The sequence below is a fragment of the Glycine soja genome, chromosome 18, assembly GCF_004193775.1.
Source record: "Glycine soja cultivar W05 chromosome 18, ASM419377v2, whole genome shotgun sequence".
In the NCBI taxonomy this organism is placed as follows: domain Eukaryota; kingdom Viridiplantae; phylum Streptophyta; class Magnoliopsida; order Fabales; family Fabaceae; genus Glycine; species Glycine soja.
Window position 1 is genome coordinate 47,925,301 of NC_041019.1, and position 27,181 is coordinate 47,952,481.

Consider the following 27,181-nt stretch of genomic DNA (forward strand, 5'->3'; position numbering starts at 1 on the left):
CTTTGCAATCTCAGTATTGGGCCTATCAATGAGCGACTCTAATGGTGATACCCATAAAGACTTTTGTAATTCGGGATAAATAAGGGAAGTCAACGCAACTTTTGTAATAATTACCCCCAAGTCAATATTGCGTGGAATAAGTAACAATGACATAAGGATTAAGGTGAATGTTACCTTCATAACATAATACATAATCCAAAATAGTCAAAACATTTTTTTCTCCTGTTCTGAAAAACATAATCTGGAATACATTCAAAATGATTATGGAGAAGGTATTTCACAACACCTTACACAGATGGGTGTAGTTCTTCTATAACACCTATTTTGTAACTCAACTGTCATAGTTTTGCAATGCCTATTTCATAATACATTAAAAAATTATGAAACATGTTCTGGAATAAACAATGTGAGGTATTTTGGGAATCGTACAAATTTTAAATAATGGGATGCAAGATGATTTTTACAGGCTGTAAGAAGAAAAGGCCCTTTCCAAATAGGCTAATTCACATAATCTCAATGATCAAGCAGGCCCAACAACTAGCATGCACCATACACCCATGATGCATAATAGCAAAACCCAAAAAATTAAGTAATCGCTAGTTGGAATAGGGGAAACGAAATGATTATGTATCATTCTATTATCACAAACACAGCACATATAAACAGGAGAGAATGCGATATATAAGAAATAATCACCCAAAATAAGGACCATACATTCTTGAAGATCAACAATATGTTAATTCCATTCGTGTAGGCTTGTGAAGAACATTTAGCTAATGGCATTCCAACCCAAAAGTCGCCTCATAAAACAAGGAAATGCATGATCCTCTAGGGGAGAGAAGCCTTGTGCCAAGGTGACACCGAACCTTCTCCTATAGGAAGGTTTGACAACTACATACCATTGACTACCTCATGGTCTCTCGTCCTGGATAATGTTCACGGTGTAGAATTCAGAGATTACAACATCACAAGACTCAATGAATAAAACTTAAGCTAACATAGAAGAATGTCACTTTCCAAAGTTCAATGAATAAAACAAAAATTATGTTTATGATGGCATTCTTGACTATTAACATATCAGCAGAGTTTAGATAAATTTACCAGAACGACTTATAGAAAATAAAATCAACAAATAAAACAAATTAAAATTCACTGATAAATTAATATAAACTTGTAGCCCTTACGAAGCTAAATGAATCAAGTTTACAAAATGTTAGGTACATAAATAACATTAATTCATAAAAAAAATTATATTACTTTTTTAATTCATTATATTTTTTCCGTAAGCATTTACTGAAAAAATTACGTAAGACGGAAAGATGGCCATTACATCATATCGTTTCCATGGATCAAAATCCTGAAGATTCATAGGTCCACGACTCAAATCTTTAGATAAGCCAGTTCTAGCTAGCCCCTCCTAATCAAGGATAGCCTAAATCACTAACCCATCAATATGACACAACGAAGTATTGCATTTGTAAAACATGCTTTCCACCATTTTTCTTTAAATTTTTTAATAACCTTCCTAGTCCTACGTAGTTGCAGTTGCACTCACATTGCAAGTCAATAACCTGCCACTTGTACTTCCTAGCACTCAGTCATGTAAGTTGCCGACGCACTCAGTGCACCCACAAAAACAACCTCATGCACTGCCAGAATCAGCATATCTTACAGGCTCATGCTATGAGACAAACAAATACTAAACAGTTTTCAGCATCCCAGAGTATACCTTGGAGGAAACAACCGGTTTTTGGCCATTGCCCAGTAGGATAGAATGACCATAATTGAGTGCAGAATACGATCTACAAGATATTCACACTTTGATAAACATATTCTGACTGCACTAAACAGTTTTGATTTCAACATTGTCAAACCAGAAGAGAAGGCAGGAGTGGTTAAAACGAGTGGAATCATCATCATACATGTCACACCATTGGCTCCAAGGCACCATGTTTTACACAAGTAACAAACCGCATGCATAATTGGCGTACCCAATCCTTCGTGACTCGCACAGCACCAAGTGGAAAGGAACCCATCTAAAGTGGAACCAAATAATTATCACAAAGAAGCCAAGTCCACATTGTAGGAGGAATATTACACTATTTGGAAAGACAGATTGAATATAGGCAAACACTTAGACAACTACTCATTTCCTAAGTTTAAAGAACCGTCTTTCATCAACTTTAAGCTCAAGCTGTTGAATCTTCCACGCGAGTAATGCCTTGATGCTTTTCTCCAATCCGTTCCAGTTTTCATCATAGCAACAAATTCATCATAGCTGATACGTCCATCCTGCAAGTGTTCAAGAATTTTATATGGTAAGATCCCCTAATCAAGCCTATATGTAAAGAGAAATCTCTCAAATATCCACCTTGTCCGTGTCTACTTCTAGGAAAATATCATTTGCTACATCTGTACAGTCCTCTGCTCCATCTTCCATCAAAGCATTCCGTAGCTCATCTGGTTCAATATATCCATTCCCATCTTTGTCAAAATAGGAGAAGGCCTTGTGAAGATGATCGTCATTAGCCATCCTTTTTAAATGAAGGGAAACAGCAACAAATTCTCCGTAGTCTAGTGTTCCCTTACCATTAGTATCTACCTGTTGTCAACATGCAATGATTAAAAGACAAAAGAAGAACCATTTCAAGCTAAAATATTTTACTTTGTACCGTTCAAACAATGGTTTAAAACATGAAAAACGGGTATAAGAAAGGAAAAGAAAAATCATCAATATGAGGAAAAAACCATGCATTTCAATTCACATTTGTGTGTTCATAAACAGATATCAATTTTTGTCAGCCAATTTATGATGCAGCATGAAATGTTGCACTAGCAACTCTAGATTTTAATCGCAATAATTTAGAGGAACAAGGGAAAGTTAACCATACTCACAGCTTCAATAAGCAACTGAACTTCAGACTCAGCCAGTTGAGACCCAAAGTTTCGAAATCCAGCTTTTAGTTCTTCAATGGAAACAATGCCATCATTATCATTATCCATCTTCTTGAACATATCTTTGATGTCTTCAACTTCTTCATTGGATAAGAAATCAGCAATGACCTGTTTACAAATGTAAAATCTTAGCTCTGACATACTGTAAAAGAAATGGCTTAAGATATTACCAGAGATGCAGTGAACTAACCCTAAGGGCTTTTCTTTTGAATCTGTTCATCATTGAAAATTGCTTAAGCCTTGACTTGACAACATCTCCAAGTGGAACATTAGGAGCCTTCTTAGCATTTTGAATCCAGGGATGCTCTGGAATACAAGAAAACAAGATGAACCTTGAATTAAAACAAGATGTGCTATGACAAGTCATCAACATAACTACAACAATAATGTTTATATCTTTTTTTTTAGATATAAAAGACAAAAATTGAATTGATATTAACTAATATGGTAGATATGTCGTGACGGTAGAACAAGCCAATGAAGGAGATGGGAAGAATAAAAATCACGATCAAGGATTGCCAGATGGAAGACAAGACAGCCAAAGAACTGTCTGAAACACATCAGTAAATTGTGCGCAGAGGCCAAGACAGAGAAGGAGGCAGGACAAGTGAAAAAATACAGCCAGATGAGGACCGAACTTGCTGGAAGGAACAACATAGTAGAAGGGAGCAAAAATGCCAGAGTGACTTGTGACAGGACAGTTCATGAAGGATGGTACAAATCTAATACCATGTTGAAATAATGAGAATTTAGGTATAGAGGAAGGAAGAGAGATGAAAGAGAATAAAACACCCAATTGATATTAACTCAGATGTATTACAATGTGATAGGATGTTCCTGATATATCGATTAAACATAGAACACTATTATTTATACTAATCATAATACAAGCTAAATAGAGAAATAAATCATGATAAAGAAATGTGATAACTAAACATAGAGGATAATTTAAGATTTTCCAAGATATGATAAGATATTTTCATATAGTCTAATAATTTAATTAAAGCCACTAAGAACTACTTGTTAGAATATGTCCACACATAATCCTACTGCCTTGCCTTATCTCCTTCAAACATCAACAGATCAACTTCATTTCAGTTTTAAAATTTTAAATTTGAGAAATGGAAGTTACAACGGACAGAGGGTTTTAGGGATTTAAAAAATAAAATACAGAGAAAATTGTAAAACATTAAACCCACCAAGTAAAGAAGATAGTTCAATTATTAAAAATTTAAAACCCAAAAGGAGCTAGTTTTCAGTATTTTTATTGAGATTTCAAAAATCTTCTTTAGAGTATATGAAATGAACAAGGAAGGAGATAAACATACCAAGCACTTGTTTGGCAGTTAATCGAAGCTTGGGGTCTGGTTCTAACATTTGCCTAACAAGGCTTTTAGCACTTTCAGAAATACTGGGCCATGGTTCCCTTTTAAAATCTATAAGTCCTCGAAGAATGGCCTGTGCAACTCCTTGCTCAGATTCTGCATAGAATCAACATCAAGGTAAGAAAATAAAAAGACTTCCTATGAGCTGATGAAATAATAAGACCCAAGCTCATAAGCACAAAGCTCATGATATACATGAACAAAAGGAAAAGAAAACTTGGCAGATTAAAACCTTGTCATAAAGCATTAGTAAGAATATAATGATTTATGAATGCAATTACCAGCCCAAAATGGAGGAACACCACACAATAAGATGTAGAGAATTACTCCTGCACTCCATATATCTATTTCGGGTCCATAATTCCGCTTGAGCACTTCCGGAGCCATATAATATGGACTTCCAACAATTTCTGAGAACCTCTCACCTAGAAATTTTTATATTACCCACAACACATGGAAAAAATGTCAGATACTGTAAGCAATGAAAAAGATTGAAATATAATGTTGAAACATGAGTAGACAGCAATAAAATGTTCCATTCGATGGAAAACTGTCAACAACGGATGGTGTATACTCAACCTAAGATCAATGTCTATACTCTATAGTGCTGGGGTCAGCAGACAAGCTGTGTGTTACCTAAGAAAGTAAGCCAACATTCAAGGGCATTCAGTTTGTTTGTTTTTTTTTTTTTTTGTTTTCATTTTCAATTAATACGTCCCCATTACAGTAACAAAGATGCCACCTTGGTTTCATTTTTGTTTCCTGTTTTCAATCTTTTGTGAAGGAACCAAGGAAATGGTGAAAACATTAAAACAATAGTGCAGTTAGGTTCAATTTTATTCTTTTGTTTTCAAAAATTGTTTGTATAACTTTGAAGCAATTTTTAAAACAAAAATGCTGAAAAAAATGTGTTTAGGTAACAGATTTTAATCCCTTTATCAAGAAAAACGATTTGGCTCCTCTAAAGTCAAGGGGTACACTTCAAAGTACAAAACAGAGTTATAACCATTTATTGGAAAATCAATTGTTGATATTTTAATAATTTGTTAATACCAATGTATGTATTTCATCACAATTTTTTTATTTTCCATTCAGCAATTATTAAACTGCACTTTACCAAACAAAGCATTTGCTTCCTCTTAATTTATTAAGACTGAGGTATTGAGAATAGTTTTAAGAACTGATAATAAAAAGGCAATTGGCCAAATAAATTTTCTTTTATTTTTAAGAATTGAAACCAAACAACCCAAGTTGTTTCAGCATTTCCTTCTAAAATATTGAAAATGAGAATCAGAATGAACATAAATTGGTCTTATTGTAATTTATAATGAAAAATTAAAAGAAGAAAGCAAATCAAACACCCCCTTAGAAACTGAACTGCAACATGATCCTGTACTTTGTATCCAATTAGCAGCATCCTTAAATACCTAAACAAAATGTTTCTTAAAGACTGACAAACAGTAAATGTAGAATATGAGACAAATGTGCCAAATGGATTTAGTATTACATGCCTTTTTTCAATTATAACCATTAAGAATTACAGGTTTATGGTTAGGGAAAGAGAGAAGGCAAGAGGCAAAAGGATAACTATAATAACATTGAATATTATTAATAGGAGTAGGATGTAATGTGTTACATTAAAACGATAACCTAATGTTCTACTTATACAACTAATTAGGTCAAGCACCAGTCTGACTAGCACAAGCTCAAGCACTTCCCTCAAGCTATTTCTTACTAAGCATCAAGCTTGATACAAGTAACAACACATAAACTAGAAACAAAGAACAACAGCCAGGAGATATAAGGTCGTGGGCTCAATCTCCTCTGCTAACAAAACTAACATTCTAGCAATTAACATTTACCGATAAAAAATAAAAAAGAAGAAAAGAACAGCAGCCAGTCCATAATAAAAATAGGAAACCAGTACACCTCTCCCAATAGATCTCCAAAATAGTGTGTCAGGTACCACACCACCCAAAAGCACAAGAGGGGGGGGTTACCTTTAATAAGTTACAAAGTCTTCAAAGTTCAAACTACAAACCCTTAACAAGCTAGATCGCCCATAATTACTCCACCAAACAGGCTAAGCTAATGTGGAAGAAAAACCAAATAGTTGAAAAAACCAAATAAAGAAAGAACAGCCAAACATTCTAAAAAGGGCCAGAACAGCAGTTCACCAAGAAAATATAGCAAACCCAGACCAAATATAGGCAGAACAAGCCACTAGGTCCCCAGGTCTTGCCACTCTTGCACAGCCAAAATTGGCAGCACTGGCCATCCAAATGCAGTCAGCAATGACAAGTTTCCTTCTTAAACATTGCTTGTCACAACACCCTAACAAGACCTAAATATCTCAAGACTAGAGGCAGAGAACAGGAAGAGCACAGCCAAAATTGGTACCACTGGCCACCCAAATGCAGTCAGCAATGACAAGTTTCCTTCTTAAACACCACTTGGCACTAATAAGAAAAAATGAATCTGAAATTAATATAGCCAAAAAACTTGCCACAGCTCCAGCCAATTGCCATCATCATATCCAGCACTTACACCAGGCCAGTCACCAGTCCTAGTCACACCCCCATCATGGAAGCTCCATCCACCCACCACACACACACAGACACCACAAAATTATGTACAAAAGTACACACAGTCCAGAATTCAGACATACGCACAGGTTTTGGGATATTAACACTACCACATCACAACAATACCCTACCGGAAGTCTTCCAGTCAACAGAAAACCAACTATCTTGCACAGGGTATGCTAAGATCTTACCCAGAGGTCACTGTGAGAACCATCAATTATCAATGAATCTAGAAAACACCAGAGGCAGATGTGAATCACCATGCTCCAGTGATGGCATGTTGTGCTCCACCTTTGTCAATTGTTCCAGCAGAAGAAAGTCACCAGAAGTGACTCTACTTTGATATCCGAACAGATTAAGCCAATAGCCTCTTTGGGAAAAGATTCTGACTTGGAAACAGATGTGAGAATGTACAAATACGACCAAGTTTGATGAACTCAACACAAGAGAAAGATGACCACCTTATAGAGAATGATACTCTGCTCTAATGCCATGTAGAGATAAAGGAAAAGAGAGAGAATGGTGAAGGCTAACTAATAAAACTGAGGAGGCTCATTGATAGGATGTAATGAGTTACCCTAATACAATAGCCTAATTCTCCTATAAGCTACTAATTAGGTTAAGTACCAGTCCTCCTAGTACAAGCCCACTACCAATAACCTTGATATATTTCAACAATAACCAGCAAAACAGAACCAAAAACACTACCTGTTGTTTGTACAGAACCATACAACAGCTGCAGGAAAATACCGCATTAACGCTAAAGTGATTATTGCTGATCCAAACTACATGTGATTACCCCTAGTACAGTTGCAATAAAGTCTACACTTCATGCCACATTTGGCAATAGGGTTTAGTGGGAAGGGAAAAGGATTGACACACTAGACTAATATAGTCTAATCTAATGTAACAAAAAAAGAAAGCAACTGCCAAACTTAGCATTTGCTGATCTATCACTATCACAACAAGTGAACAAACCCAAAACAAAGTTCAGACCTCAATTTTTCAACCTCATACAACAGAGTAACCTCTCGTTCGTTCTAGTGTTATGTACCCTCTCATCCTTCAATCAAAATTGCAATGTAAAGTGAATGCAACCACGGTAAGAGCAACCGTAAACAACCAGGCACCCTCATTAACACAAATGCCGTTCATAGCTTAAACATTTTAAAATCGCAACAAAATTTAAGTCTCATGGTGAGCATACTAACAAAATAACCCTCTTCTCCTTTTATGTTGCAGACGCGGAATGTAGAGTAGATAGCAGAAAACCTAACTGTACTAACTTCAAGTAAGCTAGACTAGAACCCTGTTTGGTTAAACTTCTGACTTATAACAGAAGAAGAAAACAAGAAAGTAAAATGAATTGAGTTGTTTCCACAAGTTAAAATCGACTTATGCAACTTTTTTTTAGAAATTCTCCCATTGCTGAGACGCATAAGTTGGAATTATCAGAGAAGCTTAATTAATTTTTCCCTTCTTATTTTCCTTGAGTCTTCCAAACAACAAAATCTCATCAATCAAGTAGAAATCCATCAATAAACAGCACACAAGCCACACCTCCAAACTCCAAACCAAATCCACACAATGCACTAAACCGAATCCAAATTCACCGTACCTGGCTTGAAGAATATGGAGAGGCCAAAGTCAATAGCCTTGAGCGGCGAATTCTCCTTCTTGTTCGCGAACAAGAAGTTCTCCGGCTTGAGGTCTCGGTGGATGACCCCGTGCTTGTGGCAGAGCTGCACGACCTCGACGATCGTCCGCGTGACTGCCGCGGCGGCGCGCTCGGTGTAGTGCCCGCGGGCGACGATCCGGTCGAAGAGCTCGCCGCCCTCGCAGAGCTCCATGACGAGGTGGACGGCATTGTCGTCCTCGCATGCCTCGCGGAGCGACACGATGCTCGGGCTGTCCGGCAGGTGGCGCATGATGGCAACCTCGCGGCGCACGTCCTCGACGTCGACGGCGGTCCGGAGCTTCCTCTTGGAGATGCTCTTGCACGCGAGCAGCTCGCGCGTGTCGCGGTCGATGCAGAGGTACGTCACGCCGAACTCGCCGCGCCCGAGCTCGCGGTCCACCAGGTACCGGTCCTCGATGTTCTCCTTCGGCACGCCGGCGAGGACCGTGATCGGCGCCTTCTGCTTCGCGGCGGAGGCGGCGGAGCCGCCTCCGCCGCCGCGCTTTCCGTGGTCGGCGTTGGAGAAGCTCGATTTCACGTCCTCGCGGGCTACGGCGGCCGGGGATCTACAGCAGTTGCCCATGGGAGAGGAGATCGCGGCGGAGGAGAGGTTTTATACAAAGAGGCTCTAGGCGTGCTAGGGTTTCACATCATAATGCGGAAACCTAACCCTAACCCTAAGAAGTAGTGAATAAACAGTGTCGTTTTGAGGGGAAAAAATAGGGTGAGATTGAAGGTGGTGGTGAAGAATGAAGAAGGAGAAGGGTGAGAAATAGTGGAAATGAGTGAGTAGAGAGAGTGAGGGGGTAAGGTGGGTGTGGGAGGGTGTACGGTAACGGCTGGGGATGCGGTTTTCTAGGAGCCAGGAAACTCGTGTATTCGGCATTTACATTTATAAAATTCGTTCTTTTTTGGTTTTCAAGGAAGCTTTACTTAATAAATAAATAAATGTTGAGGTCAGCAATTAAGCCTGGCTCCTAAAAAATTACAGTACATTTTTTTTTTATGAATGCAAAAGTTAAATATAATAAATACAACTACAAAAGTTATACTATATCGTATTTTTCTTAAACACGCACTATCCTCCAATTGGAATTTGGAGCGTAGATAATTTTTTGAGATTATGATATTTATTTAATAAATTTAATTTAAAGGATATAATTATTTGTTTTCTATCAAAAAATAATCTTACAGTTGACAAAAATAAAGTGCCAAAAGTCTTAATTTCAGTGATTAAAAAATGTAAATAATATCCTTGAAAAAATGTAAATTATTTAATAAGAGAAAAATAAGTTAAACGACCAATTTAAAGGAGCTTTACATGGTCATTTTATCACAGTATCATATCATACATAATAAATTTATGGATTTTGATAATAATTATTTTAAAAGTTATTATTAATAATAATTATATAATTTTTTTACTGTTAATCCATAATCATTAAATTCATTTAATAATTGTGTCATACCATATAATGCAAAAGAGATTACTAGTAGTACTACTAAATAAAACAACTGATAGAGACAGTAATTCTGTATCACCCGAAGGATTTTGAGGATATATGTCAAGACATAAATGGTAGTATTAATTATTAATTAGTAGTATATCATAACGGTTACATCTCAGTAGAATCCACTTTCGTATTTCAACTTCCACCTTTCATACTTTCTTATGTCAAATTCATGCCACGTCATTTGTATTCATTTTCGTATAAGAAAATCTTTTGGAACATTCAGATATTCCCTGCTTGTAATATTAGGAAAAAATAAATAAAACTTTAAAAAAAATTGAATTGTCCAACCCTAAGTGTCTCTGCATAGTGCATTGTATTTACCAGATATCCAAGAGTCATTTTTAACTGTATGGTAAATTTTGATCAACCTACTAGGCCATCTTGAAATATCATTTATAGTTCTTTTGTGTTCAGGTTTTTTCACATTTGTTTGTGACCACATCTGTTTGGCTATTTATTTCTTCATAAATGTTACTTGACTTGATCCTACCTGCTGTTATATTTGGTAAACATGCGTACTATATAGTAGTTTACAAATAAATAATTAGTGGGCATGAAAAAATCTGGTTATACGACAAAAATCAATAATTGAGATTATGTTTTATCAAATAAAAAATGTTTGATGAACTTAAATTAAAGGAATTCCTTCAATTTAACAACAGACATGTTTATTGACTATTGAGAATGTGACCATGCAAACAACATTCTAGCATTTTAAAATTTGCGTTTTTTTTTTACTTTAATGAACATGTGCACACGTCCCTAAAATAAAGATGGTTTACTGTCCTAAGTACTTGAAGCATCTCTTAAAAAAAATTACAAAGTCACACAAACTTGTCTGCATTTATAAAACAAAGTAAATGAACATCGGAAATCTCACCTGGGTCCAATTCACACCAGTTAGGTATCATAAATCTAAAAAAGAAAATTGTATTTTACCAATTTTATACCCTACCAAATATGTAGCTATTTAGAAATACATCAAATTTGATTCTCATTTGAAATTATTGCATGCTTAGGGAATATTTATTCCTTCAAAACAACCGTTTAAAAGTGGCAAAAATGGATAATTATTTGTTAGGAGTAACTTTTATGTATTTTGTAAAAAAGTTGTACTGTCAATTACCAAAAATATATAATAATATGATTTTTAAGATAATTACTATGTAAATAAATAAATTTGTCATAAATAATAAGTTGTTATAAAATGATCATATAAAAATCATTTATAGCTGACACGATACTCATGCTTCCGCTCGGATAACTCAACCGGCTTTTTTCATATTTTATAGGTGATAAATATAAATAATATAATACATATTAATTTATTAAGGTTATTATTATTAAAGAATTAATATTTATGGGATGTATATATTGTTTATAGGTGATAAATTATATTTTATAGGTGATAAATTATATTTTTTTTGTCAGTAAAAACAAAATAATAAGATGAAAATCTTTCGGGGTGCAAATTTGTATATTAAAAAAACATGTTTTCTTTTACTCCATTGATCCATAATAATTTTTTTAAATTTAGAAAATAAAATTAAAACCAAAAAATAAAATGCTTAAAAGACTACATAATATTTTAATCTTATCAAAATATGTAATTATTTTTAAATAAAAAAGATATAAGTAAAGATGGTGAATAAATATGACAACGATGAAAGACTCTGACTTTCATGTCATTTCCATTCCCATCCCCACTTAATAAACTTAAAACCAAACAATAAAATAATTAAAAGAGTAGAAGTTAATTTAAACATATAATCATTTAATAGAAAAAATATATAAGTGATAATTATGAATAGGTATGACTATGAGGTTTGACAAAATGATGTATATGTCTTTCTTGTCCACACCGTCTCCATTTTCATCCTTTGATCTTTATGAAAGATAAAAAAATTTATTCACCCTATCCCTATTCAAAATTAGATATATTTCTTATGTTCTCATTCTTGTCCAGTAAAAATTGTTATTGCTTTACAACAATATATTTGTAGATATTTTAAATTAAATTTAAAATAATTTTTAGTATAAAAATCTCAACTTTATAATATAAATATTAATAAGAATATATTTATAAAATAATTTAAATTTATTTTATACAATATCTTTTTAAAAACCAGTTTATAAAATATTAAAGTAAAAATAAGTTTAGCTAATTAATTTATAATTAATTCGTACCCACCTTGTCTCCTGTTTAGGGTCAGATATATTTATTTTATTCTGATTCTTAACCATTAAAAATAACTATTACTTTAAAATAATATATTTATAGATATTTTAAATTATATTTAAAATAATTTTTAGTTTAAAAATGTAAACTTTATAATATAAATATTAATCAACAAAATATTTATTTATAAAATTATTTAAATTTATAATATATGGTTTTTATAAATTTTTAAAGAAAAAATGTTATCATTCGAGGTCAGATATATCCGTTTGGTGTCCATTCTTCAACTAAAAATGACTATTACTTTATAACAATATAGTTTTAAGAAATTGACATAAGTATAAATATGAAAGAGGGAAAAGGATTTAAAAAATAGAGAGCGAGAGAGAGAAAAGATAGAAAGAAAAGTCCTGGAACGAAAAAATTAGAAGAGAGTTACATGTATCTTAAGAAGGATAAAATTATATATATATATATATATATATATATATATATATATATTCTCTTCTATTTTCTTAAAAAAAAGACAACTCCTGCCAACTCCTTTTCACTTTTCCCCTCTCTTTCATTATTCTTACATATGTAAAATGTATTTATAATTTATCATATTATTATAATATTGCATGCTATTATTTATGAATTATATTCAAATTTTTTATTTTTTAAATAATATGAATTAATATTTTATTAATCTATTTATATATATATATATATATATATATATATATATATATATATATGTAAGAAATGCAAATGAAAAAAAGTTAGACAGGAAATAAAAAAAAATTGAGCAGTAATTTTTTTATTAAATTGTGACATGTGTATTATAAAAGACCAAAATTTTCTATTTTTGTTTAATATAATAATATATAATATATAAAAATAATATTTTTTTTAATTTTATAGTATTTTTAATGTAATATAAACTATCTTTTAAATACTAACATGATCACTGCTCACCAGAAAAAAATATGAACATTATAACTTAAAATATAGTATTACAGAAAAAGAAATATTTAATAAAGTACATAAATAATATATAATATCTTATTATTATTATTATTACTATTATTATTATTATTATTATTATTATTATTATTATTATTATTATTATTATTAGAGATTTGTTGTTAATAAAATGATAAGGATTTTTTGTTTTATATAATAATATATAATAGATAAAAATAATTTTTTTACATATTTTAATTTTATAGTATTTTTAATATAATATAAACTATAACATGATAACTACTTGTTAGAAAAAAAAATGAACATGATAACTTAAATATAGTATTACATTAAAAAATATTTAATAAAATAAATAAATAATAATATTTTATTCTTAATAATAATAGTAATAGTATTAGAGAATTTTTTGCTAATAGAATGATAAAGATTTTTTGTTTTATAATTAAAATTATAGATATGAAAGAAAAAAAGATAAAAAAAAAAGTAAAAAGGAAGAGAGAGGAAAGATAAAAAAAAAAAGAGCGAAAGAGAGAGAAGTTTCGGAGGAAATTTTTTTAATGAGGTGTTGACATGTGTTCAAGAAAATCTTGTTTTATTAATAGATATAGATATATAGAAACCAATTATGTGTTAAATCTATATTTTTTTTATAGTTCAAAGTCCTAGTTAAAGGCCACAAAACAAACAGAAAGGAACTAGCAAGAAAATAAAACAGTTGAACAGCCTGGTAACAACGGAAGCTGCAGAAAATGGGGAATACAGCCAAAAATTCTAACACCTATATACATTCTAGTAACACAAATCCAATCATAAAAAAGATCTAAGAAAATTGAGACCAGAATTATGATTAACTATAAGTTGAAGGGTATCAAGATTAAGTTTTTTATTTTTTATTTATGGAATCAAAGATAGTATAAGAAGATTTATAATAACTCATGTATCATGCTTAATCAATTAAGTTAAACTCTTGATAAAATAAAAAAAATTATGTTAAGTGATGGGATTAGAGTGCAAAATTCAGAAACAAAAAGAAGAGAGAGAGAGAGAGTGAAAAATTAAGAGAATATGCCATGTGCTGTCTCTTTAATGTACAAACATATGAAACCAAAGGGACCTTCTTGTCTGTCTTCTTTCTGTGTTTGTTTGTGTCAAAGACCAAGTGAGTGCGGGTCTCATGGGGCATCTCTACCAACCAGTTTTTCCCATTCTACTTCTGAAGTTGCTTGCATTGTTGGGGGTGCTTGTTTTAGAAGCTGCACATAATTGTTGTTGCTAAGCCTTCGATCACACCCTGAAGAAAAAAAAGGTACCATATTAATTATGAGTCACCCCAACCTTTCATTTTGTGACCAAGACTTATTATATATTATTGGGTCCATTAATTGGGGAACAAGAGTTATTATGCCTCATTTTGTATTGATTATCTTCTCATTGGAAGCAGAGAACAAAGACAGAAATCGCCAAATAACTATATGGTAGACGACAAACATAGACACAAGAAGGTCACATAGACAAAATCTTGTTCAGATTTGATGCTCTATATTAAGTACTCAAACAAACCTTATAATTAATTTAATCAATGTCATCACATGAATGGAATGATAAATAAATATTAAGAAATCAGTTTGGCAATCAAGATAGGAAGCTAGCTAGTAGCAGGCCTTATATATAGCATGTTAGAACATTTAGAAAACAAGTCAAGTAAGGGAATTTTTGCTTCCAAAAACTAAAAGTGCATTTTGTAAAACTTGCAATTATTTCATCATATTTAGAACCTTGTCGTTTCAAGCTTGACATTTCATATTTAGAACCTTGACAATTGAAGCTTGACATTTCATATATGTAGAACTTTCCATTCGAGAGTGTTGTCTCTATAAACAGACATGACACATGAGTGTAGTATACAAACAAGTAGACAAATTTTGAATTGGGAAAGAAGGCAAAATGAGTAAGAGAGGTTGATTGGGAGGTCAGAAATATCAGGAGCAGCCAACTTTTTAGCAACATTTCAGCTTTTCATTCAAATTTTTAAATTGTCCTAGTTTTCTTTGTTGTTTACTAGTTTAGTACTTTAGCACCTTTTTAGCCAAACCAAAATCATTAGTGATTTGTCACATGTGTTTTGTTAGGCCATTCGGTACGTGCTGATCATCTTGCTAAATTTGGGGGCATCCATGATTCTTCTTTGTGCAACATGACCTGATCCTCTTGTGGAAATTAAATGGGTTTTCTTCTCCTAACTGATAAGTCCTATTTTATTTTATTTTCTTTAGGAGGTTAAGTTTGGTGTCTATTTCTTGATAGATTAGCTAGTCTCCCCTTTGCTTATCTTGCACACCAAAAACCACACCATTGGTTCAATGGTTGTATATAGGAGGATTTCATGTTGAGTTATTATGAAAACAATATCTAGAATATTTTTCCCTTTCCATTTATATCAAAAAAAGTTTTCAGCCCATCCAAATGAATGAACACGTGTTAAACTGAAATAAAATCACTTTTTGTATGTACTAAAATATTTAGATTAAAAAGAGATTCACCAGGTTTAGGCAAGAAAATATAATTTACTAGTTCAAGAAGAATTTATATGCTGAGATTGCATATTGCTTATCAACAAGCTTGTTTTAAATCAAAACCGAATCTTAATTTTGTAAGAGAGAAATAAGCTTAATCAAACTACTTTAACATCACTATAGAATATACATTGTCAAGAACTACATTTCACAGTATTTTTGTTGTTTTTCGCATGTATCGTTTTTTTTTTGGAGATAATCTTTTTTAAAGTACTTTGTCTCTCAATAAATATTTCATGTAGTTTGTTAGGTGCAAGTCCAAGTTATATAGATGTTTCGTTTTTAACGTGTAGAGAGTGGTACAGAAACACATGTATACCCTACTTTATGCTTAATTATAAACAGAGATCATAAAACTGTGCCCTTGACCGGTTGACCCTAATAGTAAAAGTAAGAAGCTATATTCATCGATAATTATAATTATGTACGGGTATTAGAATTTCCTGTATTTCTCTCCACAACTGTAGTAATGCCATCATTGTGTAAGTTACTTGCATTGTGGTAACTTGACTTCTAAACAATGATAATTATCTTCCTGCAGAATGAAAGTAATGCGAGAATATCATTAGTTATATTCCTTTAACTTAAAAAGAAAGACATAAATCAATGTTGTGAAACAAGATATTGAATTTATCAATTTTGGTAAAATGATAGAATGAAAAGAAAAACAAGTCAAAGAATTAACATGGTTCATCTACTTAAAATACATTACCAAATTCAATATGAGGAAAAAGGATTACAGCGCGGCTGAAAAACCTCGCACCATAAAACTTCTTGTTAAAACCGCATTACCCATTTATTCATGCCTTATAGAATTATTTCTAAAAAATATGATACTCAATCCAGTATATTAAAGACCCATTGTCCTCTGCATAAAAAAGTAAATAAAAAAGGCCATCTGTCCTATTTTATATACTAAATAAAAATATATGACTCAATCTCTCCTAATTAAATCAAAACCTTATAAAATGAATAGCATGTTTTCATAATGCAATTGAGGAAATCAAATTTTCTAATTATCCACAATTTTAAGGATTATGAATTTCAGTATGTTTGGATTTACGTTTAATACTTTTACACACACATGTATTAACTTTGTTACACTATGCATCATCTTCATGATTTAAGGTAGATCTCGAACGTAAATCCAAACATGTTATATTAGTAATGTGATTTCAAGCCCAATAAACCAAGTGTAGCTTTATGTATGTTTCCTTCCAGTGGTGGCCCTGAGGGCGCGGTCCCATTTTTAGAGTAACACCAATTTTTTTTATATAATTTATATGAATATTAAAGAAGTTTTTTATATGATTTTAAAATTATCATAAAAATAAAATATTTTCCAATAAATTTCTTTTGGAGAAATAATACATATTATTAGTTAATTAATAGTGACGCTTTCACTTATCAATAAAATTTATTCACAATTTTAAAGAAAAAATCGACAATTTAGATATAATGTTGAATGTAAAAGAAAAAATATGACAAATTTTCTTCCATTTTTTTTAGCTTTAACATAATTCACGTAAACAAAGTTCTTGAACCAAAATTTACAATAGTTATGACTCAAACTTTAACAATGAATCATTGCATATACTAAAAGAAGCTAAATTATTAAATTTGAAATAGTTAAAATCCTATTTGAAACTATGACTCAAGATTAAATAAACTCGTTTTGATTTATATTGAATATAATTGTTTAAAAATCTTGATTATAATCACATTATTAATGATTTTGTAAAAAAATGCAAGAAAGATAAAATTTAAATGATTAAAAGGATATAATTTTTTCATTTCGTTTGGGACACCAAAAATACCACCAGAACCGACCTTATGCTTCTAATTCTTTCCTGGCTAAGTGGCTATAATTATGACCATGAATTCAACAATTTTCGCCTATAATGATATTATTTTGTAGAGATAAAAAAAATTATATAAAGTCCATTTCTTAGTATAGAGGTATCTAGAAGTCTAGCCCAAGATAGTCATCTCGCAAAGTAACCCCAATAATAAAAAATGAAATGTGTTGCACGAGATGTTGAATAATATTGCATTAAAAACTATCTAAAGCCCAAATGTAATCCAAACATTGTCTCAAAAAGAAAAAAAATAATTGAGAGTGAAAATTCTATTAAAAGTAATCAGTCTAATTTTTTATGATAATAATAAATAGATATTTTACACCTATAACATAATAAAAAAAAAAGAGTAATTTAATCTTACGTTTGTATTGGTTCTTACTAAAAGAGCATAAGGCAACACCATTTTGATCGATTAAAAATGATTTTTGATTGATTGATAATATAATTTTTTTTACCCTAACAACATATATAAATTAAACTCAATATATATTTTAAGTATGAACATTATCTCAGTAAGCATTTATTTTAATTTATTTCAAAAAATATTAATTTTATAATAAATTACATTAAGCATTCCTTTGTGAAATCACACAAATTCTCTATTTTTTAAACATTTCCAGGCATCTCCGGAGCACAATATAATGTTTTTCAAATAATAAAGGAGAGTTAGTGTAATGCATAAAGGGTGGTAGTGTGTATTTTATAAAAAATTAAAGAAGTTAATGTGGGAGTAAATAAAAGCAAGCCATTATTTATAATGGGTATAAGGATAGAAATTGAAATAATTAATTCCGGTGGTTTCGAATAAAAAAACAAGAATTTAGTATATTAAAAAACTGGTATCCATATAACATTTCACAGAAGATAGATAATGAATAAATAGGAGTTAATATCATTATTTTTGCAAGAAATTTATATAATTTCACAAGACCTAAAATAATTAATGTAATTTAATTAATCTTTCTTAAAAAAATTTAAAATATAAGAAATTATTTCTTATATCAATCGTTACCTAACATGGTATATGTCTCCTTGACTCCGGAACAAGTGTATCTTTAACTTGTCCCTACTTCCAAGGACGGATTCACAAACCTATTAGGTGCTAAAATTTTCTTTCTTTCTTTGTAATTATTTAAAATTTTAAATTTTAACAAGCAATAATTTTTTTAAAAAATATATTTATGATTTTTACTCATAATTGAAATTAATTTTTATTTTAAATGATAATCAATCATAAAAAATAATAAACACATAATTAATTTTCCACAATTTTATTTTAGTTATCATCGTAACCAATATAGAAATAATAATAAATACAAATGTTCTCAAAATTAAACTAATCATTAAACCGGTGAAGACACGGGTTCAAGAGTCAAAATAATTCAACCCGGGTTGAACCAATTTTAATAAAATATTTTTTTTAATTCTTAATATAATATCCTAGTAATATTGAACAAAAAATAATAAAATATGCATAAAATGAATATAATAAAAAGTAAATTTCACTTAAAAATATCATAAGTCATAATATATATTATTTTAAAACCAAAACCAAAACCATATCGTTTTGAAGTTTTTGTTTTTTTAAAACAGTTTTAAGTGAAATCGGTTAATCAATCAAATTTGACTGATTTTCAATTGGTTCAACGATTTTAATTGTTTAAGACGCATCGATTTTTGGGAAGTGTTAGACCCGACACATGACTAATTCTTGTTGAATTGGCCGATCCGATTCGAATTGCAAAACTATGATAAATACAACTAATTTTAAATAGTTTATACTAACTAACCTTAATCATTATTATAATTATCATAATAATAACATGAACAATTAATTTTATACATTTTAAATTAATTAACTTATATATAAGAAGTGTGGAGGGAGAAGGAGCCTCGGCCCCTCGTGCCCCCTCTCCATCCGTCCCTGCCTACTTCATTGAAAGGATAGTGTCATTTAAAGAATATGCCATTTAGAAAATGATATGACCAACAGCTTAATCCATGGTGTTGATGTCAGTAGAATTCACACTAAAGGAAGAAGAAAACAGAGTTTCAATATATGTATTCATTCAGCCAATAGCATGCACAAAGTTTTCACATGTAAATGTGCTCATGTTGGGGGTGGATGAACTTTTTTCCCCTATCAGCAAGGTGAATCAACGTGATGTGTATGTTATATAATAGCCCAAATATTATATACAATTTTGCATGTCTGAAAGATTCTATCGAGATATGTCGCATGTTAACGCTTATCCTCAGGGTTTAGAAAATATTTAACAATATTTCGTGAAATCATAAAGAGGGTACGTGGGAACTGAAGAATTGATTTCATTTCACATTCAGATAAAGCTAATTAACATGAACAAATATTCTTGTCCTCTGTCGCTTCTCATGGATTCGCGCTAACATTAATATTGTTTTTCCGTTTTATTTATATTATTCTATTTTTAAACAATTATAACAATATTACATTACTTGTTATACACATAACATATTATTTCTTATATCATAAATACCACAGAGGCTCTATTTGCTTTTCATCTGAACTATATATACTCTTATATATTGGGTGTGTTTTTTTATAAGTCAGCGAAAACTTAGCTCTGATTTATCTAGATTAACTTTTTGCCTTGATGCCCACACATTGGTCTTTAGAAGATGTGTGAAAGACGAATAAGGTTTAATATAATTGATAGATAATTGAGTTCTTTAAACATATTAACAAAGGTTTAATTTCCCCATTATGCGTATAGAAAATATTTTATTGAATTGAGAAAGATAAAATTCACTTTCCTGATTTTTATATCTCAAGGGTTAGCCTTCTAGCTTTGGACGGGATCTCTTCAAGCAAAAAAAAAAAAAAAGTGTGAAAGATGACTTGCTTAATTAATTTAAACTTGGATAAAAATAATATTAATCATTTGACAAATGTGAGATAAGAAGTACTCTAGGGCAGACTTCTATATATATACCATGGAGATCATTTCTTTCCACTCTTGGTTAATCATACTTAAAAAGGTTTCTGCTCACAAAATGAATGGATAAAGAGATAAAGGATCTCCTTTTAAGTTCTTTATGTGGCCTAAATTCACTGTGTGGTTGACCATTTATGAGCCCTAAGAAAGATTCAGAGGTGACACATTTTATTATTAAATTGATCCATCTCAAAGGAAAGCCCATGGAGGACATAATATTTTTCATAAAATTTTTATTCCACTCTATCATATTTTTTACATGTCCAACTTCAATATTGTTGTATGTCACTTTCTATATATTCTATTAATTATATATAAAAAGTATGTCGTCCGTTATAATGTCTCAGTAGTGTATTCGTCAGGTGTCAACATTTTCATCCTCTTCATTTTTTTCTCTTTCCACCTTTCTTTCTTCTTTTTATATTTTTTCTTCTTCATCATCTCTTCACTCTCAGCTACTCCTGTAATTTACAATAAAATAAACTTAAAGAAATATAGTTTACAATTACATGTTAACCATTATTTAATAAATACAATTTCATCAAAAATTAATCTATTACTTTAATTCGATGTAAATTTTATTTCTTTAAAACTTCTTTAAAAAAAATTAAAAATTAATTAATTCAATAAAATAACTCAAATAAAACATTTAGATAGTTGAAATATAAATTTTAAAAAATTATTAACAATTGTCTAATAAAAAAATATTTATAACATTTTTGAATATTTCTTTTGGGAATAGTTTTAATTTTACTTTGGGTTTAAAGCTAATATATATATATCACTATTTAAGAATAGAGATGATAGCCTGATAAGGCGAATACGAGTAATAACTACCCGTCCCATCAAATAAATACTAATCTCATATTCTCATACCCGCACGGATACCCTTTTAAGCATATATCCACATATTTTGTTAATATCCAATATTTATGAATATTCACTAAAATCTATTAATTATATATATAAAAAATGTCCTCCATTATCATATGTCAACAATGTTTTTATTACGTGTTAACATTTTCATCCTCTTCGATTTTTTCTCTTTCTTCTTTTTTCTTTTTATATTTTTTTCTTCTTGATCGTCTCTTCACTCTCGGATACTCCTATAATTTACAATAAAATAAACTTTAAAAAATATGATTTACAATTACATGTTAACCATTATTTAATAAATACAATTTCTGCAAAAGTAATCTATTACTTTTAATTCGATGTAATTTTTTTTGAAAAAAAATTAAACTTAATTAATTCTATAAAATAACTCAAATAAAACATTTATAATATTTTTGAATTTTTTTTCGAAATAGATTTAGTTTTACTATGTGTTTAAAGCTAATTATAATATACATCTTAATATATATATATATATATATATATATATATATATATATATATATATATATATATATATATATATATATATATATATATATATATATATATATATTTCACCACCCGTACTTAGGAATAAGAATGATAACGTGACAAGGCGGGTACGAGAAATAACTACCCATTCCATTAGATAAATATTCATCTTATACCTACACAGGTATCCTATTAAACAGATATCCACATATTTTGTTACCATTCATGGATATTTACTAAAAATAAAAATTAATTTCAAAATATAATTATTATTTATTCTAACATTTTCTTAAAAAAAACAGTTTACCAATTATAATTATACAATTACTCTACATTATTTTTAAATGATTTTATTCAAATTATTCAACAATTAAACATGCTTCAATCTCATAAGTCCAATTAAAAGATAATAAACTAAAATATTTTGATCTCATAAAAACAAAACTTTGTAAGGGTCAATACTTCTTCAATCTCTTTAGAGGTTCAAACAAAATTACTTAAATATGAACATTTTAGTAATTTTATTATAATGGGTATTTAACGAGTACCTCCAAGATAAGTTGTTGAAGATTCTAAAAAAGTGTAGATATATAATTGGTGGTCCATTATTTAGAGAGTTCTACACCTATGGAGATGTTGTAGTATGTAGAAACTTTTTGATGGATGTAGAAAAATATCTTATAGAAGCACCTAGAATATTATAGAGATGGATGGTAGATGATAGATGAGTCTAGAAGACTTTAGGACTAAGTAGTATAGAAGTGTATAGAAATTACCTATGTAACTTATATAAAGGCATAAGTTGTAGCAAGCCATGTAATGTAAGTCAAGAAGCTAATAAGTACAATTCAAGTTAAGGTGTCAATTTTTTGAAAATTCATCCTCTTCCTACTTTCATCATTTCTACCATACATTTCTACCATATCCTTTCATAGAAAAAATGCATAACCACGTCCCATATCCTAACAGTGGTATCAGAGCAGTGTTGATCCTATGGCCTTTGCTACATCACCTAGCCCACCAACCTTCAACTATAACCAAACCTTAGTTCCCATATTTAATGGGGAAGCATATGATTATTGGAGCATCCAAATGCAAACTCTATTCATCTCACAAGACTTGTGGGATGTTATAGAGAATGACTATTCAGTCCCAGAAAGCCAAGAAGAATTGGCTACGTGGATAGTAGCAAAGCAAAAGGAGTACAAGCAAAACAAGCAACATGATGTTAAGGCTCTGCTATTCATCCAACAAGGAGTTAGTAAAGAGATCGTTCCAAGAATCATGCAAGCAAAAAATGCAAAGGAGGCGTGGGAGACTCTAAAAAATGAATTTAAAGGCACAGACAAGGTAATTTCTATTAAACTTCAATCTTTGTGGAAGGATTTTGATACATTAATAATGCGGGAAGATGAATCTATACAATCTTTCTTCTCTCGTGTCTCTAATATCTTCAATCAAATTAAAAGTTACGGGGACACGATTGAAGACAAGAAAATAATACTAAAAATATTAAGAAGTCTTCCCGTAAAATATGATCATATTGTGGCTGTCATAGAAGAATCAAAAGATTTATCTAAACTCACTCTAGTAGAATTAATGGGCTCTTTAGAAGCTCATGAAGCTAGAATGAAAAGATTTGAGCAGCCACTAGAGCAAGCATTCCAATCTAAAATTAATATCTCTAAAAATGATGGAGATAAGAAAAATAACCACGATAAATTTCCTCAAAAAAGAGGAGGAGCATTTACTAATCGTGGTAAAAGGAGCGGAAAGCAATGGAGTAATAATGCTTCAAGCTCCTATTGCAAATTATGCAAGAAAAATAATCATGATACAAATGATTGTCGGTACAAATGCAAAAAGTGCAAAAGGCACCTACACTACGAAAAAGATTGTTTTTACTAACAAAAAGAAGAAGCAAATTTTCTAGAAAATAAAGAATCCCTTGATCATACTTTGTACTCCGCTTTATCTTCTCAAGAATCAAGGGATGTATGGTATGTTGATAGTGATTGTTCAAATCACATGACAAAAAACAAAAGTTGCTTTGTCCAACTAGATGAGACAATAAAATCCAAAGTTACACTTGGTGATGGAAATGTTCAAACAATTGAAGGAAAATGCACCATTGTTGTTAAAAATCAAAATGATAGCCAAAAATATATCCATTATGTTTTTTATGTGCCAGGTCTTACTCAAAATCTTCTAAGTGTTGGTCAACTTATTCATAAAAATTATAAAGTCATCTTTGATGATGATAAATGTAATATCATTGATAAAAGAAAGGGCCAAATTATTTCTATCAAAATGGCTCCTAATAAAGTATTTCCTCTATTTATGCCATTTGGGCAAAACAATGCATTGAAATGTGAGAATATGGATGAGTCCATACTGTGGCACTTGAGGTATGGTCATCTAAACTTTAATGGCCTCAAATTATTAAAACAAAAAAATATGGTGCTTGGACTTCCTTTTATTTCATCTAACCTTAAAGTTTGTGAAGGCTGCATTTATGGCAAGATGCACAGGTTACCATTTCCAAAAACATCTTGGAGAACTAAAGCTCTACTTCAATTGGTGCATGCTGATATCTGGGGACCATCAAGTACCCCCAGCTTTGGTGGAAGAAGATATTTTCTCCTCTTCGTTGATGACTACACCCGAATGATGTGGGTGTACTTCATTCAACAAAAATCTGAGGCATTCTCTTGCTTCAAGGAGTTCAAGACCCTAGTGGAAAAACAAAGTGGGCATTCCCTCAAAATCTTGAGAACAGATCGCGGGGGAGAATTCAATGGGCACATATTCATCAATTTTTGCAATGATCATGGCATCAAGAAGGAGTTGACTATTCGTCACACTCCATAACAGAATGGTGTCGCTGAAAGGAAAAACAGAACCATTATGGAAATGGCTCGATCGATGCTACAACACAAGAACTTGCCAAAGAATCTATGGGCAGAAGCTGTTAGCACAACAGTATACATCCTCAACCATTCTCCAACTAAAGCAGTCTTAAATATGACGCCATATAAAGCATGGTTCAACAAAAAACCAACAGTTGATCATTTTAAAGTTTTTGGATGTGTTGCTTATTCACACATTCCAAAGGAGAATCGAGAAAAGCTCGATGAAAAAGGAGAAAAGTGCATCTTTGTCGGCTATAGTGACCAATCTAAAGGTTACCAATTATTCAAACCAGATTCAAAGCAGTTGATCATTTCAAGAGATGTCATTTTTGACGAAGGAGAAAACTGACAATGGAGTACTAAAGTCAATGAGACGCAAGAAGTAACCAATTCAAGCCCGTGCACACTGCCACCATCACCAACACAGCATGACCAATAGCACCAGCAAGAAGAAGTAGAAGAAGTCCCACAACAACAACTTCGAAGATCAGGAAGGCCACACCAACCGAATCCAAAGTACGCAAATGTTGGATTTTTTGCCTGTGAACCTCAGAAGTTTGAGGAAGCATCGAAAAAAGAAGTTTGGAGAAAAGCCATGAACGAGGAAATCAAAATGATAGAGAAAAATCATACATGGGAGCTCATGCAAAAACCAGAAGACAAGGAGATCATTGGTCTGAAATGGGTTTACAAAATTAAATATAATGAGGATGGAACAATCCAGAAACACAAAGCACAACTTGTCGCTAAAGGCTATTCACAGCTGCCAGAAGTTGATTTCAATGAGACATTTGTTCCCGTTGTGCGCATGGAAACAATCAGAACTGCACTAGCCTTAACTGCACAGCTGAAGCTACAAGTCTACCAGCTAGATGTAAAATCAGCTTTCTTGAATGGAGAGATTGAAGAAGAAGTCTACGTGGAGCAACCACAAGGATACAAAGTTCAAGGAGAAGAAGACAAAGTATATCGCTTGAAAAAAGCGCTTTATGGTTTCAAACAATCTCCCTGAGCATGGAACATCAAAATAGACAAATACCTCGTCGAGCATAGATTCCTCAAAAGTCCAAGTGAGCCGTCACTATATGTGAAGATGCAAGGTAATCATTTCTTGATTTTGTGTCTATACGTAGATGATTTAATCTACACCAGCACTAACTCACAGATGATGGAAGAATTCAAAAAGGCTATGATGCAAGAGTATGAAATGACTGATCTTGGACTCATGAGATATTTTCTCGGCATGCAAGTCAAGCAAAGACTTGGACAAATATTTATCTCGAAAGAAAAATATGCGGATGACTTACTGAAGAAGTTCAACATGCAAGATTGCAAACCACTTGCCACACCTATGGCGATGAAAGAGAAGCTTTCAAAAGATGATGAGCAAAATAAAGTAGATGCAACAGTTTATAGAAGCCTTGTCGGTTCGCTAATCTACTTAACCAACTCAAGGCCAGACATCGTACATGCAGTTAACATCGTGTCTAGATTCATGAGTAACCCAAGGAAAACACACTTTGCAGCAGCCAAGAGAATCCTAAGATATGCCAAAGGCACAAAGGATTTTGGCATTTTGTATAAGACAAATAGAGACTTTAACTTGACATGTTATACAGATAGGGACTGGGCAGGAAGCACAGATGATAGAAAAAGCACAAGTGGATATATGTTTCTTCTAAGCAACAAAGCAATATCATGGGCGTCAAAGAAGCAAACGACAGTTGCTCTATCATCAGCAGAAACAGAATAAATGGTTGCAACAAGCGCTGCGTGTGACTAAGAATCCAGTATTCCACAGTGTGATAATATGTCATCTATTCCATAGTATTCCACAGTGTGACTAAGAATCTAGTACAACAAGACTCCAAGACTCCAACAGTTATTCATTGTGATAATATGTCAGCTATTGCAATGACTAAGAATCTAGTATTCCACAGCCATACAAAGCACATTGAGATTAGATACCACTTCATCAGAGAGCTCGTGGAACGTGGAGAAATCAAAATGGAGTTCTACAAGACTGAAGAACAATTAGCAGACATCTTCACCAAACCAATTGCAACAGAGAAGTTCATCAAATTCAGAGACATGCTTGGAGTTCAAGACTTTTCTAGATTAAGGGGGAGTGTTGAAGATTAATCTAGAAAAGTGTAGATGTATAATTGGTGGTCCATTATCTAGAGAGTTCTACACCTATGGAGATGTTGTAGTGTGTAGAAACTT

At 31.5% G+C, this 27,181-nt stretch overlaps 2 protein-coding genes across 2 annotated transcripts; one reads left to right on the top strand and one right to left on the bottom strand.

The window, feature by feature from the left end:
* Positions 1-1,816: 1,816 nt before the first annotated feature.
* Positions 1,817-9,186, bottom strand: LOC114396639 (calcium-dependent protein kinase 13). The gene is made up of 7 exons (XM_028358727.1): positions 8,544-9,186; positions 4,622-4,765; positions 4,284-4,436; positions 3,146-3,261; positions 2,896-3,063; positions 2,372-2,602; positions 1,817-2,292 (listed from the first exon to the last, which is right to left on the bottom strand). The coding sequence occupies exons 1-7, from the start codon at positions 9,184-9,186 to the stop codon at positions 2,143-2,145; spliced, it is 1,605 nt and encodes a 534-aa protein (XP_028214528.1). The 3' UTR covers positions 1,817-2,142.
* Positions 9,187-26,123: 16,937 nt separating this feature from the next.
* On the top strand, positions 26,124-26,708 carry LOC114397350 (uncharacterized mitochondrial protein AtMg00810-like). The gene has a single exon (XM_028359412.1). The coding sequence runs from the start codon at positions 26,124-26,126 to the stop codon at positions 26,706-26,708; it is 585 nt and encodes a 194-aa protein (XP_028215213.1).
* Positions 26,709-27,181: the final 473 nt, after the last annotated feature.